The 17,456-nt window shown below is 49.8% G+C and overlaps 1 protein-coding gene across 1 annotated transcript in view; it reads right to left on the bottom strand.

Annotated features, from left to right (window-relative positions):
• Positions 1 to 633: 633 nt before the first annotated feature.
• The window catches only part of LOC147915154 (uncharacterized), a 31,106-nt gene continuing 14,283 nt past the window's right edge, over positions 634 to 17,456 (bottom strand). Inside the window, exons 5-12 of the mRNA XM_087440158.1 lie at positions 13,925 to 14,033; positions 9,176 to 9,297; positions 8,503 to 8,642; positions 7,905 to 8,077; positions 7,405 to 7,510; positions 1,912 to 1,997; positions 1,365 to 1,569; positions 634 to 741 (exon numbers count right to left, since the gene is read on the bottom strand). Of these exons, the coding sequence (XP_087296284.1) occupies positions 634 to 741; positions 1,365 to 1,569; positions 1,912 to 1,997; positions 7,405 to 7,510; positions 7,905 to 8,077; positions 8,503 to 8,642; positions 9,176 to 9,297; positions 13,925 to 14,033 (1,049 nt within the window). The remainder of the gene's footprint in view (positions 742 to 1,364; positions 1,570 to 1,911; positions 1,998 to 7,404; positions 7,511 to 7,904; positions 8,078 to 8,502; positions 8,643 to 9,175; positions 9,298 to 13,924; positions 14,034 to 17,456) is intronic.

Genomic DNA, 17,456 nt, shown 5'->3' with positions numbered 1-17,456 from the left:
TAGAACCGGCATCTGACTCCCCAACAGGAGGGAGTGACCAAGGTGAGACCCACTTGGAGGAATGATGCAGGGTGGACTGTGATGGGGAACACCCCACTCCTCCACTTCACTGTCTTGAGGCCGCAGGAGGGCACACTCCTAGCCGGAGGGCCAGCCACAACCCATACAGGAGCCTCCTGTGCTGCCAGGCTGGAGCTGGCCAGGCTGGGCGAATTCCCAAGAGGCGCGCGCCCCCTGCAGTCAGACAGGGTGGCCGCAGGGCAGAGGCCAGGACTTGTCTAGGCCGACATCCAGGCACTGCTGGGTTTTCTCTTCTCTTCCATCATCTCCAGTCCTCGCTTTGGTTGTTATGGTTTCCCCGTTTGAAGGATGAGAGAAATGTTCAGTGTCTTGCACAAGATCGCAGAGCCAGCCAGTATTGAACCCTGGCTGCCCCCGCCCCGGGTCTTTATCTCAGCCCCTAGAGGCCCCCTCACCACCCCACTCCCTTGATCCCAACACACAGTGCAGCAGGGCAGCTGTAGGAGGCAGGCAAAGGGTATTTAATGGGCTTTCAGGGGTCTCGGCAGTCCGCCGGGGACTGGGCAAGGATAGGGCTCAGAGAGCCTCCACGTGGGGCTCAGGAGGTGAGGCTCAGGTGCCGGGTCTCCTGGCATCTCCGGGTGCAAATGGGTGAGAGGCAGATCGAGCCTCCTCTGGGGCCTGAGCGGCAGGGGCCACACTGCGCCGGCCGGCGTGGATCTAAACACAGAGTGGAGGAGGTCAGCTCTCCAAAGGTGCCGGCCCCACACCGCATGACCCACCAGCTCGGGAGCAGAAACTGTCCAAGGTGCCACCCCACAGGCTGAGCCAAGGGAGTGGGCAGGCACCACAGAACTTCACTGCAGGGGCCCTGCGAGTGGGTGTGTGAATTACCTTCCCCGCGGCAGTCCTATAGCTCCACTGCCACCTGTTTCAAACATTGAGCTTCAGGTTAAAAGTTGCCCGTAAATAAATGAATCCACCCCCCAAAATGATTGCGCACTGGCCTAGTCTCAGTCCTCATTCATGGTTAAGGAAACTGAGGCCCAGAAAGGCTAAGGGACTGGCCCAAGGCCAACCAGCAAGTGAGTGGTGTGGTCTCTTCCCTTTGTTTCTCCAGGGACCCCTGGTGTAGTCTGCAGGCCTGCGACTCTACCTTCAACGCTCCGCTGGCCTATGATCCGCCGCCCTCCAGCTCGGAGTGTTCCAGCTTCAGCACCAGCGAAACATGGAGGGGGGCTTTCCCTAAACCTGTACAATCTTCAGATGCCCTTTCCCAACACGACGGGCGGCTGCACATGTGTGGGCACAAACACACACACACCCACACACACGCCCCTTACCTCCTGGAGGGCTGCAGCCTCACCACTCCCAGGGGGATCCTGCCCTGCTTGGTACAGATCCAGAGGTTGGACCTGGCGGCCAGACCCCAGCCCAGGGAGGGCTTGCGGAATGGGCATGGAAGGGCACGTCGGGAAGTGCAGGTTGCGCGTGGGCACCCAGTCAGGCCCTACCACTCTCTGCAGCCCGACAGCTTCGGCCATGTACCTGGAGAGCAACAAGCCAGATCGAGATGGTCGTGACCCTCCTTGCCTGGTGCCCCTCATCTTAGGGAGGACAAGGCCCAGCGCTCGTCACCACGGGGAGCTGGGGCCTGTCTCTTCCAGGCTGCAATGCCCTCTACCCCATTTCTTGGGGCAAGAACCCACAGAGGCAAGGAAGTGGGGCCTCCAAATGCTCCCACAAGGCCCTGGGGAAAACCCCAAATCAATAGGAAGAGTGAGCGGAAGGACCTGGGAGCTCTGCTAAGGGGCCGGGCGAGAAGACCCAGCTTCACCCCACCCCACCAGCCCCAGGGCCACCACTCAGGCCTCTGGTTTGCAAACTCACTTGGGTCCCAGCGCTGCACAAAGTGTCCAATACCAGTTTTTGGCACAGCCAAGGTCGAAAGGGTTGTGTCCATGTCGGTATTGGTACTGGAGGGGGCGAGGGTGGGAAGAGGAGCTCAGATCCAGCAGGACTGGGCAGGCCGCCCCCACTGCCCTCCCTGAGCCGGTCAGCTCAGCCCAGGGCTGCAGCAAGACTCCAAGGGCGGGGAAGCCGCAAGGGTCAGCCAAGGCCTCCCCCAACCCACTTCCGAGGAGCTCTCTCCACGCAACCCCTGGCCCCGCACCCCCAACTCCTGCCGCCTCAGGGATCCCTCCACCACCTGGTACCCCCTTTGGCAGCATCCTCCCCCTCTCTGTCTCCTTTGGCCACACACATCCTCCTGCTGCCTCCTTCCAAACATGCTTTCAGATCTGCCTTGTTCTATTAAGCTGCTCCAAAGACAGCTCCACACCCCACTCCCCCTACTTCTCTGCTTCCCACCTCTCATTACTTCCAAACTTGTGCCTTCACTGAATTTCACTATCTAGAAGGGCAGTGCTTTCTGGCCCAGTCATATTCCCTAACCAAACTCACATTGCCCCGGAAATCTGGGTTCAAAGTCCTGAGCACCTAGTGCAGTAAAGGTCAAGCCGTAAGTCCAAGTCCTCTCCTGGACTTACTTGACCCAGCTCTCGTCCTCCCCGCCCTCCACCCACCAGCCTCATCCCCTCCTCCTCCCCAGCGCAGGCCGACTCTCACCCCGACTTCAAGAGCCCTAGCTACAAAGTGCTGGTCACGACCGAAAGGGGCCCAGGAGCACATCCGCCCACCACCAGCTCTCCTGTGTCCCATGCCCCTGTCACAAAGACATTGATCTTCAACACTATTCTCCACCAAAATGAACCAGAACCCCAGCAGGACAGCTGAGCCCTGGGGGAGGAAAAGTCAGGACAGCTCCAGAATGTCCCATTGTGGGCAAAACCAACACCAACCATTGTGAGACTTTGAGTTCTGCGTCCTTCAGGGTGTTTAAAGCATTTAAGGGAAACTAAAAGGTTAAAAGACTTTGATTAAATTTACATTCAAAATTTCAAATTTAGAGGAATATATTTTCATTCATCCGATGTATATGGAGCATAGGAAAATGCTGATTGTTCAGTGCCTCAAGGAATGATAGCTGTTGAAAGAATTTGTAAGAACTGACTAATACAGTAGAGCACCGTGCTCCCCCACATGGCTCCTCTCAGCTGGGAACGGAAGCCAGCAGCTCTGAGCTTCCCACACTGTCCCCTCTCACTGGCTCCAGACCCGGGTCTCCTGCTCCCATTGCGAGTCTCCAACGCCCTCACCCCTCCACAGGCCCAGAGCAAAGTGGGCATCTTCTAGTCCCGTCTCCTGCCCAACTCCCTGCTGCCCTGCTTCCTCTGCTCTCTCTGTTCTTCCCCAGGGTTTATGGCATCAGGCTTCTCTCTCTCTCTCTCTCTCTCTCTCTCTCTCTCTTTCTTTCTCTTCCTCCCAAAGCCGCATGCATTCCTTTGTCTGCAGGTTCACTCGTTTGCTCATAAATATTTTGAGGCTTCAACAATGTTCCGGGCACTGCGCTGGGGACAGAGGACACACCATGAACAACAAAGCCAGTCGTGACTTTCAGGGTGGAGAGGGCAGCTGGGGGTGGCAGAGCAGCAGGGAGAGGGCATCAGCGAGAAGAGCAGGCAGCCTAGGGCAAGACTCCACGGTGCAGGCCGAGGAGCATCAGCCAGGAGAGCAGAGGAGGCGGGACCCGAGAGCCTGGGGCAGGGCCATGGCAGCTGCGTTCCGTTCCACATGGGGCTGTGTGCGGCCAGGAAAGATCAGTCTGAGGACTGCCCGCTGGCTGTGGCCTCGTGGAGGCGCAGCATCACCGTGACAGTGAGGACAGAGGCTGAAGTGGGATGAGGAAGGTGAAGAACGATGCTAGTGAGCACAGCCAACTCTGTCAGAAACTCCGGCTGTGCCGAGGGGAAGTATGACAGTTGGAGTGGAGGCCTGTGGCGTTAACGGAGATTGGCTTTGTTTGTAAGATGAGAGAGACATGAAGGCGTGGCAATGATGGTGCCAAGGAGCGGTAATAATAACAACAACAAAGTCTAGGACACTTACTTGTACCAGCCATTGTGCTATGTGTCTTACACATATTGACCCATGCGGCCTCCTTTTACCGATGGGAAACTGAGGCACCAGGTGGCCAAGCAGTACTCGAAGAGCTCCATGCTGGCCTGTTGTGGAGCTGGGAAGTGAATTTACATGGTCTGGCTCCAGAGCCCTTACTATGAACCACTAAGCAAGTGGCCCAGCAGAAGCTGCGGTCAGGGATGCAGGCGGGAAGGAACGAAGTGGAGGTGTGTGAAGGATGCCTGAAATGGGATCTGCAGGTGACGGGAAAGAGCCCTGCCTGGTGAATCACAGAGTGCAGACCCCAGTCGGGCTTCTTAAGGGTGGAGACCCCGGACTGGGAGAGCCCCATGCGGAGCAGTGCAGGGGGGGCAGGGGTTAGGTCCCGACCCGAGGCTGAAGAACCATAGGATGTGGGAAGGGACAGTGCTGCCCAAGAGAGGCTGAAATGATGGACTGAGGATGGAGAGAGAAGGCATGCAGACCACAGGGGGCTGATGAGGAAGGGATGAGCAGAGGCGTCACAGGGGAGCTGTGAACCAAATACGGGGAGCAGCGATGGAGTGGTGATGGGAAGGATGGGAGGAGGTGGGCACAGAGGGCTCCTCTGTCCTTTCAGCTGCCTCGGTGTCTCCAGCCCCTCCCTCATCACTGTGGCCCACTACAGTCTTCCTAAAAAAGCCTTTCCTCAAGTCCCTGTCCTGCTGAAGGAAACCCACGGCAAGGATCTCCACTTTTACCACTCCACCTGCCACTGTAGCGGAGGGCCGAGACAGTGCAGGAAGACAAGAAAAAGAAACAAAGCCAGACACGTTGGAAAGGGAGAAATGAAACTGTCCTTATTCACAGATGACATGAATTTTGAGGTAGAATCAACAAAAAGGCTACTAGAACTTATAAGTCAATCTAGAAAACTTCCAAGATCCGAGACAAACATACAAAAGTCCACTGTATTTTCTAACAATAATAAGCAAATGTAAATTCAATTTTGCAAAAAATTTATAAGAGCACAAAAAACAAGGAAATACTTAGAAAACATCTAACACAAGGTATGCAAGCTGTATATGCTGAAAACTACACAACACTAAGGAAAGACATCAAAGAAGACCTGAATATGGAGAGCTATCCCATTTCGTGGATTAAAAGATCAATACCGTTAAAAAGTCCATTTTCCAAAGCGGTCTATAGGTTCAATGCAATGCAAGTGAAAATCTCAGCAAACTTAGTTCTAGCAATTGACAAGCTGATTCTTAATTGATATGGAAAATCAAAGGAACTAGGATAGCCACAAGAACTCTGAAAAAAAGAACAAAGTTGGAGCTCTCACATTGTGTCATTTCAAGACTTCATAGAAAGCTACCAGTGAAGATAGTGTGGTAGTGGTAAAAAAAGAGACAGTTCAGAAATACACCCACATCTATATAGTCAATTGATTTTTGAGGAATGTGCAAAGGCAACTCAACAGAAAAAGGACTGTCTTTTCAACAAATGCTCTTGGAACAACCCACACGCAAAACTATCAGTCTTGACTCATACCCTGCTTCATATCCAAAATTTAACCCAAAATGAATAGGAGGCCTAAAGAGAAAACCTAAAACTATAAAACTTCTAGAAGAAAACATAGGAGAAAATCTTGGTGACCTCGGTTTAGGCAAAGATTTCTTAATTACAACACCAAAACACAAGCCATTGAAGACAAAACTGAAAATGCACTTGATCCAAATTTAACACTTCTGATCTTGGACAAACACTGGCAAGAAAAGAGGGCCACAGGCTGGGAAAAGACTGCAAAACACACAGCTGAATCCAGCAGATAGGAAGAACTCTTTAAATTTAATACTAAGAAAACAACATAATTTTTGAATGGGCAAGCGATTGGAACAGACATTTAATCAAAGATATACAGATGGCAAATAAGAACATGAAAAGATGCTCAACAGCATTAGTCACTAGGAAGATGCAAATTCAAACCACAATCAGATACCACTACACGTTTCTTAGACGAGCTACAACGGAAAGTCAGAAAACAAAAAAAGGTGACAATGCCAAATGTTAATGAGGATGCAGAAGCAACTGGATTTCCCATGCATTGCTTTTGGGAATGCAAAAGGGTACAGCCATTTTGGAAGACAATTTGGCACTTTCTTATCAAGTTAAACATTCAGTTACTGTATAACCCAGCAATGCCACTCTTAAGAAGTGACCCAAAGAAATGAAAACTTATCTTCCCATGCCTGTACACGAATGTTTATAGCCACTTTCTTTATGATCACCAAAACCCAGAAACAACTCAAATATCCTTCAGTTGGCAAATGGATAAGTAAGCTGTGGTACATCCATATGAGGAATAGTACAGAGCAAGAGAAAGGAGGAAAGAACTCCTACGGGCAGCAGCGTGGAGGAATCTCAAGCGCATTATGCTAAGTGCAAGACACCAGACTCAAAAGGCTAGGATTTATCCACACGAGACTCTGGCCAAGGAAAGACAAGAGGGATAGAAGACAAATCAGTGGTTGCCAGGGGCAACAAGTATGGGGAGAAACCGACTACAAAAGGGGCTTCAGAGAATTGTGGGGGGTGATGGAACTTTTCTAAATCTTAATTATGGAGGTGGTTGCAGAACTGGATGCATTTGTCAAAACTCCTATAACTGGGCACTAAAAATGGGTGAATTTTACTCCATGTTGAAAAAAAGAAAACCTGTCCTGGCTTCCAGGTTTCCACCGCACCAAGAGAAGGCTCCAGCTGACTTTCGTGCCTTTTCCATCTGGCCCGAGCCCAGCAGTCCATTTGATTTCCCATCCACTTTCTGCTCCAATTACAACTGTCTCCTCAGCATCCTCAACATTCCACAAACTTTCCGGCTTCCCTGCCTTTTTGCAAGCTCTGCCCCTCACCTGCAATGCCCTTCGCTCTGCCTTCTGCCCCCAAACCCTCTACACCGCGGTCCTCTCTGAACTCTCCATTCCCTCTGAGTCTGCGCTGCACAGCACAGGGCAGGCCCCTCTCTCAATGTGCACGGGCGCCGGGCGGGAGTTTCTCTGACTTCAGCTTCCTTATCAACAGGAGGCGCAGGATGGGGCCTTGCTCACCTCCATGCCCGGCCTTCAAAATAATGGGCCGTGGGCTAGCACTCACTAGGCCCTGGGCGCAGTGCACCTGGGAGGGAGAGGGACCCCCGAGCCCCTAGAGGAGGTGAGATCTGAGCTGAATCTGGGCCTCAAGGCCTCACGAGGCACCTTCAAGGGAGGTCAGGCCATGAGGACCAGGGCGGGGGAGAAAGGGCGGAAAGTGTGGAGGGCCTGAAGGCCCAAGGTGACTGCCCAGAGACCGCTGTCGTGGCGCCCCCAGAGACCCGCGTACCTTGTCCTCGTAGGAGCGCTGGGCGGTGCTCACCGACCTGGCCTTCATCAGCAGAAGCACCAAGAGAGGCACCAGGAAGCCGGCGGCGGGGACCACTACGACGATGCTGCCCACGAGCTAAGGAGCTGCGCCCCCAATGGTCCTCCCGGGCCCGGCCCCTCACCGCGACTCCGGCCCTGACAGACCCGCGCACGACCAGCCAGTCCATCCTCTCCCCACCCACCAACCCCTGGTAAACCTCACCCCACCCTGCCGACCTGGTCTCCGTGCCACCCTCAGCGTCCTCCATCCAAGACCCGGCTAGATTGCCCACTCAGCGCAGTGCCTCTTAGCCCCACTCATCACCCAGACCCCACCACCCTCCCCTTGTCCAGACTGGTCCTCCCCAGGGGGTTTCTCTCTAACCCCGCCCACCACTCGCCCGCCGCCGGGACCCCGCCCTTCGGCTGTCCCCGCCCTGCCCACTGCTCCCCAAGTGGACCCTGCAGCCTGGCGGATACGCGATGACCTTGTCAATGGAGAAGGGCAGGTGGCTGGTGCGCAGGAGGAAGACCATGCAGGTGACAAGCATGGAGCCCAAGTACAAGCACAGGCACAGGAGGAGCAGGATGAACAAGCCCAAGTTCCGGTGACCTATGCAATTGTTCACCCACCTGCAGTGGTGGTCGAAGTCCTGAGCGAGAGGGAGAGGGGGCAGCGTTCTGGACACCAGAAGAGGACAGGTCAAGCTCCCGGGCCAGGCCTACAGCCAGCCGTGGGGCCCTTGGGCATCTAGTGTCAGCCAGCCCTGGGGTAGGACAGAGGTGCCTTTCCTCCCCCTGGCCTGACCAGGCTCAGCATAGATGTGGATGCTCCTGGGCGTGTCAGCACCTGGGTCGGCAGGGGCCAGCCTCCCAGGACAGGTGCAGGCAGGGAGGCAGTGAGCTGCATGAGTGACCAAGAGTGGCTGGGAGTTACTGCCACCCTGGGCCTTAGCAGTCCGGGAAGTGGTTTGAGGCCTGCTGCTGGTCCCCTGTGCAAGTGGGCCTCCTGGTCCCAGGCAGGTGCAGAGCGGGTGGGGGTGTGGGCCAGAAGGGGGCAGATGAGAGGGGCGCTCACCTCCACACAGATGTTGCACCAGGGGCAGTGGTAGGTCCGCGGCGGGCGGTGGAAGCCGCACTGTGGGCACCACTGCAGGCGGAAGGCTATGTGCTTCGCCCAAACCACAGGCACCGTCCTGGGGCACTGTTCGTTGGAGCCTGGCATGGGAAGAGGATTGGGCAGCAGCAGGAGCCCCTCATCACACTGCTGCCGCCGGGGTGAGCGCCGCCCCGCAGCATCACTGGGCTCAGGCAAGGAGGTGTGCAGGGGAATCCTAGTCCGCACTGAGGAAGCTGACCAAACTCAGAGAGGCTGGCAGTCCAAGGGAAGGTAGACTTCCAGCCAGAGGAGTTCTGTGAGAACACAGGCCTTTGGAACTGTCATTGATGTAAGGAGTGTGTGCAGTGGGAAGGAAGAAGACACAACTGAGTGGTTGCCAAGAGCTGGCTTCTCTTCCCAGCCTGCCCTGGCCTTGCCTCCAAGGCAATTGGAAAGCCTCCAGAATGCTGTCGTACCGCATCTCGGTGGCTTGGGAATGAAGCAACAGAAGCAGGGCCCAAGTGAAGGGGATGTGGGGTGACGGGGTCTTGAGGCCCGAGGAGGGGACAAGGGAGGAGCACTTTAGGAATCATCCCTGCATGCAGGACCCTTTAGGGTGCTACCTCCTTCTCCCCGGGGCCCGAGAGCTCACCTTGGTGCAAGATACCAGGGTCGGAGATGTTTAGAAACATGAGAATGCCGAAGGTGAGGACGAAGAGTGGTCCTGTGAGCATGGGAAAGGCCCACTCCCCATTCTGGGCCAGCCATCTGCAACTGAGACCAGAGCAGGACTCAGCGCTGATCCTGGAGTCCCAAAGCTCCCCGCGGGACTCACTCCACCTGGTCAGGACTCACAGACCTCAAAGCCTGCTCTAAATAGCCAGGGCAGTGACAGACCCAGAGAGGCTCCACCAAATGTCACCCAATACTCCTAGCCACCAACAGCTCCCAAAGTCACCAAGCACTCTATGCCTCTGTGCCTTTGCACATTGGTTCCCACTGCCTAGACTATCCTCCCTTCCCTGACGCCTCTTCTGCACTTCCCCTGTCCGGACTCTCATGATCTGTCTTCCTTTCTGACTCTGTAAGAAACCTGCCGGCTTGTGTGGGAGACTCACGGGAAACCAAAGAAGAGTCCGCTGACAGCGACCAGCAGGACTCCACTGAAGGCAGCGAGCAGGCTCGGGACGAGCCAGGGAATTGGGACCTGAGGCGGGGGATGGCGCTCCTCCGTGAGGGGCTTGCCATCCTCCCAGAGCCGCATGGCCGGACCTCTGGTGCCCACAGGCTCCCTCCCTGATACTGGCTCCGAGAGCCCTATGTTCCCAGCGAACGCTGAGGCCATAGTGAGCTCAGAAGCCACAGCCCAGGGTGGAAGGCAAGAAGTCCCAGTGTGACATCACAGAGGACGAGGAGAATGTGGACTAGGGGCTCTGCAGCCTGTGACTGTCACTTCCCACAGCAACCACCCCACCCCCACCCGTGCTGGGGACTGAGAGGTCCTGCCCCTGTGAGCTTGGCTTGCACACCACATGAGATTACACAAACACATGGGGAGAAGGAGGGGATTCCAATCACCCTCTCAGGCAAAGTGCCAATAGAAGCCAACAGTGCTCATTGCTCATCTGTCTGCAGTTTTTCCTTTGGACTCTTTTAAAATTATGCTTTGGGGGAGGGGGCAGCAAAATAATTTCGCAGGCTTCCTCATTTCCAGGCTTTTCATGACACAATTCTGGTCGATGAGATATAAGTGGATGTGTGTTCAGGGTTTCTAGAACAGCTTTTGCCTTCCTGATAAAGGGGGAAAGGACACAGTTGGCACAGCTCTGTTCCTTCTTCCTGTCTTGAACCTAGATGTGCTGGCCCGGGGGGCCCCTTTGACCCGTTAGCCAGCCCCTCAACAAGCTACACAGACAACATGTGAGGACCTTGTTGAGTCACTGCCCCAGCCTTGACTCCTTCCCCCTGAGCTGCGTATTATTTGAGAAAATAACTGGCTTCTCTCTTACGTGCAGCTGACAGTTGTCATTCGTTTTAGCCACTGAGCGTCTGAACCCCTCTGTGTTTGGAAGATTCCCCCAACTGGGACCCAGGGGCCACCAATGAGCCTCAGAGCTGCTACCACCAACCGCCTGGGGAGTCTTGGCCGACAGGCAGCCGCCACTCATTTTCAGAGCTCCTGCGTGTTGAACTGTGGTGGCCATTTTGGAGGTCACTTCAATTTCAACAGTGATTGTATTACTCTTGGACATGGGCAAAATATGTATTTCCAAGGTTCCTGCTTTGCTTTAAAAGCTTAGGCTCATAGTGAATGGGAGTAATTGAACTAGAACATTCTGAGAAAGTTAATTTGATTAAAAACAGAGAGCAGGGGACGGTCCTGTGGCGTAGTGGTTAAGTTCGACGTGCTCTGCTTCGTCGGCCCAGGCTTCGCGGGTTCGGATGCCGTGCACAGACCCACACCGCCTGTCAGCCTGACTGTGGTGTCGACCCACATGCAAAAGAGAGGAAGATTGGCACAGTTCTTCGCCCAGGGCTAATCTTCCTTTTTGCTTCCTTAAGCAAAAAAAAAGAGGCAGATCGGCAGTGGATGTCAGCTCAGTGTGAATCTTCCTCAGAACAAAAAGAAGACAGCACAAGTTCCTCATCAACTCACAATGATTGTTACTTTTAGTTTCTTGTCTATAGAAATGTTATGTTTCTTCCTGATGTTCAAATTAAGAGGTTGAAATCAATGTAGAAGAATATTGTCTTATAATTTGCTTGATAAAATTATATTTTAAAAACTAAAGTTTAAAACTTTAGAATTTTCATTTGTCAGAATTTTGTATAACTCTATATTTCTATGCACATTTAAAATACCTACATACGGAGAGATAGTAAAAACTTTTAAAGGTATATGTATAACAGAGAGAAAGAATTGGTAGCCTGCAAGAGAAATGACCTTTGAATAACAGTCTGTTGTCAACACGATACAGTAAAAAGTCCTTATTTGCTTTCTGCCTATTCCACCCAGTGGTAGACAGTCATTATCTCAGCGAAAACCTAAGTGAGTCATCTGAATGGGGTCTATTCACGGACATGCTTTTTGCTGTTTTGAGACATGTTATGACCATAGACAATTCTAAACAAATTAGGAGAATGATAGGAGAGTCCTCACTTCTAACAAAAACTGAAAATGCTGAATGTTAGTTATGGTACCTTCTGCTATGCCATGTAAAGGGCTGTTAGTCTGATGAATAATACGGCCCGCACTATGACCCTTACTTATCCTCAGGCACCTGGACTCATATAGAGCAACAGCTCTCTGATGTTGCTGTTTTCTGACGCTGAGCTCCAAATTCAGAAGAACAAAATTGACCTTGTGTCTTTTTGGCTGCTAGGTACACCACAGGCTGGCTCCACCATCTCAGAACCCATGACCACGGCACTCTCAAGCATCAAAGAATGTGAAAAACATAGAGATAGAACGGCGTGCTCCATATTTTCTTCGTGTGCTCAATGACATTCTAAGCACTGCCTTACTTATTGGGCCCACATTGTGGGGTAAACTGATAAATTAGAAAGATGATTTCATGTCGGTTTCCTATTGGTAAAGTGTTATCAATGTGAATAAGTTTTCACTAATTTGGATCCTCTTGCAGAGTCAGGAAGAGCACATTTGAAGTCAAGTGCACGGCCCAACACAGAGACTGTCAACAAACTGGCCTCTAGGAATATATATATATATGTTTTTGGAGAGGAAGATCAGCCCTGTGCTAACATCTGCCAATCCTCCTTTTTTAAATTTTATTTATTTTTGCTGAGGAAGACTGGCCCTGGACCCACATCCGTGCCTGACTCCCTCCACTTTATATGGGACGCCGCCACAGCACGGCTTGCCAAGCGGGGCGTCGGCGCGTGCCCGGGGTCCGAACCGGGGAACCCTGGGCCGCCCGCGGAGAGCGCACGCACTCGACCGCTTGTGCCACCGGGCCGGCCCCATAAGAATATTTTATTCCTTGGTTTACAACACTTATGTCAATTGGCAGCCATTGTGGCACACGCTTTACATAACAGATTCCTCAGTGTTTTCACTGCCCATTAATCCATTTTCTCCTCAGATTAATTACCAGTTAAGTCTTCATGGAACAATTACAGGGACCCATGCACTTATGTACCTCACCCCCATAGAGACTGCACTCTCCTCCATCTGATAATGTTGGCCTCTGTAAGAAGTTGCCCTGCCTTGTCATCAACACGTGCTTTCTCTGCTCCCTTCATTTTTGCCTGAAGGTCCCTGCCAGAAGCTACTGGCCAGAGATTAGGTCTTCTGGAAGAAAATCAGAGAAGTGCAGCCTGAGAGAGGGATACAGGGAACAGCTCCATGCTTACAGCCTTCCTAGAAGAAGCTGATGTGCCCACCAGAGCACACACCGGGGGGATCTGACACTCGGGACTCCAGGACTCCAGGGTCCAGCAACAGATGACTTGAGGAACACAGATTGTTGAGCCTGGGTTGACACAATGAGAATTCACAACATATGACTGAGTAACGCCCATGAGGGAAATCTGACGGTGCCTATTTGTTTCAGAATTTGTGGCTTCTTGTTTCGGAATTCTGTGGACCAGTTTTACTGTTTTCTTCTCTGATGAGCATACAATAAGGTCCCTTTTTATACTTTGTGTTCCGTCTCCAAACCCTGAATTTCACAGGCTATGACCATGACTATGACAATGGTCAAACTTAGCTGACTATTGCTGTTTAATTTAAATCTTTCCTTCATTGACATATTCATCCAAAATATATGGAAAGAACGATCCTTTTTGAAAGAGCAAAAATACTTCTTCACCTGGGCCCACCTATCGGAATCCGGGCACGGATGATAAGGCTTCCTCCACACTATCACGGTGAGGCTGAATATGGAAAGCTGTGAGTTACAGCTGAGAATTACAAGCTAATTAATTCTCAGGAAAACTTTACAATCATGCCCTAATAAGTGGAATCCAGGGGAGTGCTTTTACACAAATTGAAGCTTGGGACTATTCCAGCTGCCCTGTGAACCTTCTGAGAAACATTTAAACTGTGATGTGTAGAGAACTCCACTTGTTAGTGTCATGATAACTCTACAGGAACTTGAACATACATTTACACACAGACGCTCAGGAGGCTGCTTAGATACACACAGTGCCTTTACTGAGTCCCTGTATTGATCACGGCAATGTCATTATTGTCAAAGTTTCCATAAGAACTAGTTCTCTTACCTAATTGAATACATCAAATCTGTTATCATGCCCATGACTGAAATGTCACTTCTAAAAACAAATTTCATTTAATTAGCGATGACCAGCCCAGAATGAGAGCGAGAACTATACTTTATAAGTAGAAACATGCTACAAATCCCTCCCAGAAAAATGGTACCTGTCCACTGGCTTTATAGACGGCACGTCAGGAACATTGGACAGTGTGGGGCTCTCAGAGAACACCTGGAGGTTTCTCACTACATGCCTGTAGCGACTGGCAGCAAAACCTGGAGGAGAAAGCACACTTGATCTCGACCTTGGAATACACAAGAAGATAGGTTCAGCAAAAAAATATATCTGGAATTGGGGAAGCATCTAAGTGACTCTCCAGGCAGAGTTTAATTCTCTAGTCTTAGGGTCTTACAGCTCTTGATCTCTGGCCAGAAATCAAGGAGGTCTTTGGGTGTCTTTTACTTACACCTCTTCCTATTTTACATAAACAAAACAGCCCAAACAGAACACGACATGCACAAGTTGAAAGCCCAGGTCCTCCCAGCACATGAGCTGCCACCGCTGCCCTGGTCGCTGTGAGGTTTCCTTTCGATATCATTGCCTAAGGGAGGAAACAGGCATAAACAAACAATATCAATGTGTGTAAAAATATAGCTGCTAATTGTGATTATGTATGTCTTCTAAAGATTAATTTACATTCATGATAATTTCCTAATTATTCCTAATTTCCACTTCCTATAAGAAATGTAAAGAGGTAACATGTTCAATTAATGATATTGACAAAACAATACAAAACAAAATACCACAGCTGAGATGGAACTTGAAATACTAGCTCAGTGAAAAAGAGGTATTGGAAAAAGTTGTGTGAAAACCCGGTCCGGGACATTTTGCCTGTGATAAATCGCTAGCTGCTCCTGGGGAACAACTAGTGTGCTTGATCAAATCTGGTAGATTTTAATCAGATTAAGATTTCTTCTACGCAGTTACCAAGAGGACCCAGCCAACCGTCAATCAGAGGTCACATTGTCTTGAACAAGACATTTATTTGACCCCTTTCCTTCTTTTTCTTTCATTCTTTTCTTTCTTTCATTTCCTTCCTCCCTCTCTCTCTCTTTCTCTCTCTCATTCTCTCTTCCTTTCTTCCTATTAATGTCTTTGAGAGAACTCTTGAATTGGACTGCTTAGACTCCTCTGTCCTTGCAGCAAGTTTCAAACGAAACTTGCACGCATGCTGGTAGCCCATTTGTAGAAAAAGTTGTACTGTTGTACTGTCTACAATAATTAGACACCACAACCTCCTGGTTTTCCTCCTCCTTTATTTGCTGCTCTACCTGAGTCTCCTTTGCTGATGCTCCCTCCTCTCTGACCTCTAAATATTAGAGCATCCCGTGCTCTTCTCCATCTCTACTTCACTTCCTAGACCATCTCATGTGGTCCATAGCTTAACTACTCTCCATCTGCTTTCAGTTCCCAAATTAGTATCTCCAGCCCTGTCCTCTCCCTGAACTCCAGCCTCCTCCTTCCACCTGCCCAGCCGCCATCTGCACTTGGTGTCTAACAGGCATCTCACATTTCACCTTTCCAGACTGAATCCCTGGATTCCTTCCTCCAGAAACCTACTCCTCCCTCAGTGCTGTACGTCCCAGGAATTAGGACCATCATTCACCCTCCTGTTCAGATCAAACCCTTAGAGTCACCTGACTCCTGTCTCTATCTCATGTCCCACCTCCAGTCCATCAGCTCGACATTCAAAACAAAATCTCACGAGTCCAAGCCATCACCTTCTCTTGCTTGCATATTGCAATACCTTCCTAAGTGACCCGTGCCTCTTCCTCCCTTGACCCTTAATAGATTCTGCTGCAAATAGTAGCCAGTGCTCCTTATAAAGCTTAGATCATGGCCTCTGCTCAGAAGCCTCCAATTGCTTCCCGGCTCACTCACGGTAAAGTCCGCACTCCTTACTGTGGCCTTCAGGCCCTCCCTCATCTGGCCCCACTCACTTCCTGACCTCATTCCTAACACTCAGCCCCTTGCTCACTCCATGCCAACAGGCACACAGCATTCTCCGCTACAAATATTCACAGAGCTGGCTCCCTCACTGCACGGAGTTCTTTGTTCAAGGGGTGCCGTCTGCCATTATCCACATGCCTGCATCTCCTATGATACCCTTAGAATAGATTCCTAACTGTTGGATTTGGGTCAATGAATGTGAACATTTGAAACTTCTTTTGCATAGTTTGCAAGATGCTTTCCTGAAAGTTTGCACACGTTTATACTACCATTGTGAGCATACCCATGCCATAAGACTAAGATTATAATTAAATATTAACATAAAATAATTTCACCAGTTTCATAGATGACAAATGATATGCTGATCTTTTCATTTATATCTCCTTAAATTACTTATGAAATTAAATATTTTTATACACCTGTAGGTCATTTTATTATAGTTGTTTTGTTAATTGCCCTTTTACATCTTTTATCACTCACAGTTCAAGTTTATATCTTGTATTTTTCTTTTCTTTATGTGGTAAATAAACATAACATAAAATTTACCATTTTAACCATTTTTAAATGAGCAGTTCTGTGCCATTACGTTCATTCACATTGCTATGTGACAATCACTACTATTCATTCCAGAACTTTTTCATCATTCCAAACAGAAACTCTGTACCCATTAAATAATGACTCCTCATTCTCCACTACCTCCAGCCCCTGATAAGCACTGTTCTGCTTTCTGACTCTATGAATTTGACTACTCTAGGTACCTCATACAAGTGCAATCATAGGATATCTGTCTTTTTGCGTATGGTTTATTCCACTTAGCATAATGTCCTCAAGATTCGTCTCTGACATTTAGCAGTCCTGAAAGTTGGTATGTTGTAGCATGTATCAGAACTTCCTTCCTTTTCAAGGCCCAATAATATTTCGTTGTATGCATATGCCATATTTGCTTTATCCATTCATCTGTTGTTGGACATTTAGGTCCTTTCCACCTTCTGGCGATCGTGAGTAAAGCTGCTATGAACAAGAGGGTAGAAATATCTCTTCAAGTCCCTGCTTTCAATTCTTTGGGGTACATAGCCAGAAGCGCAAGATCTGGATCGTATGGTAATTCTATGTTTAATTTTTTGAGGAACGGCCATATGATTTTCCACAGCAGCTGCACCGTTTTACATTCTTGTCAGCAATGCGCAAGGGTTCCAATTTCTTCACATCCTTGCTAACACTTTCTGTTTTCTTCTGTTGCTGTTTTATAGCATCTATCCTAATGAGTATGAAGTGGTATGTCATTGTGCTTTTGATGGAAGTGTTGGGTTTTTATTTCTGATTTACAGGAGCTCCTTTCTTTAAAACTTTTGGCACTGTTTATTGCAAATATATTCCTGGTTTGTTCTTTGCCTTTTAATTTTGTGTGCAATTTTGAATATCAGATTTTGTTGTTTTTCTGTAATCAAATCTATTGATATTTCCTTAGCATCATCTTACCTTTCTTCTAAGTCTTTCCCTCTCCTTCTCTCTGATAAATATTTACTTATACTTCTTATTTTCTTTGTCATTTAAATCTTTAATCTATCTGACATTAGGTAGTGGTAAGACATAAGGTAAAGGTCTAATCGTGTATGTCACTCATGTCATCACAGTAAATTGTTCCAGCATCATTTATCAAGTAAGCTTTCCTTTTCCTCTTACAACAG

Source organism: Ceratotherium simum, chromosome 15, assembly GCF_057802395.1.
Source record: "Ceratotherium simum simum isolate JZ-2026a chromosome 15, ASM5780239v1, whole genome shotgun sequence".
Taxonomy (NCBI): domain Eukaryota; kingdom Metazoa; phylum Chordata; class Mammalia; order Perissodactyla; family Rhinocerotidae; genus Ceratotherium; species Ceratotherium simum.
Note: the sequence above shows the minus strand (reverse complement) of the source record. Positions and strands in the feature narration are given on the sequence as shown.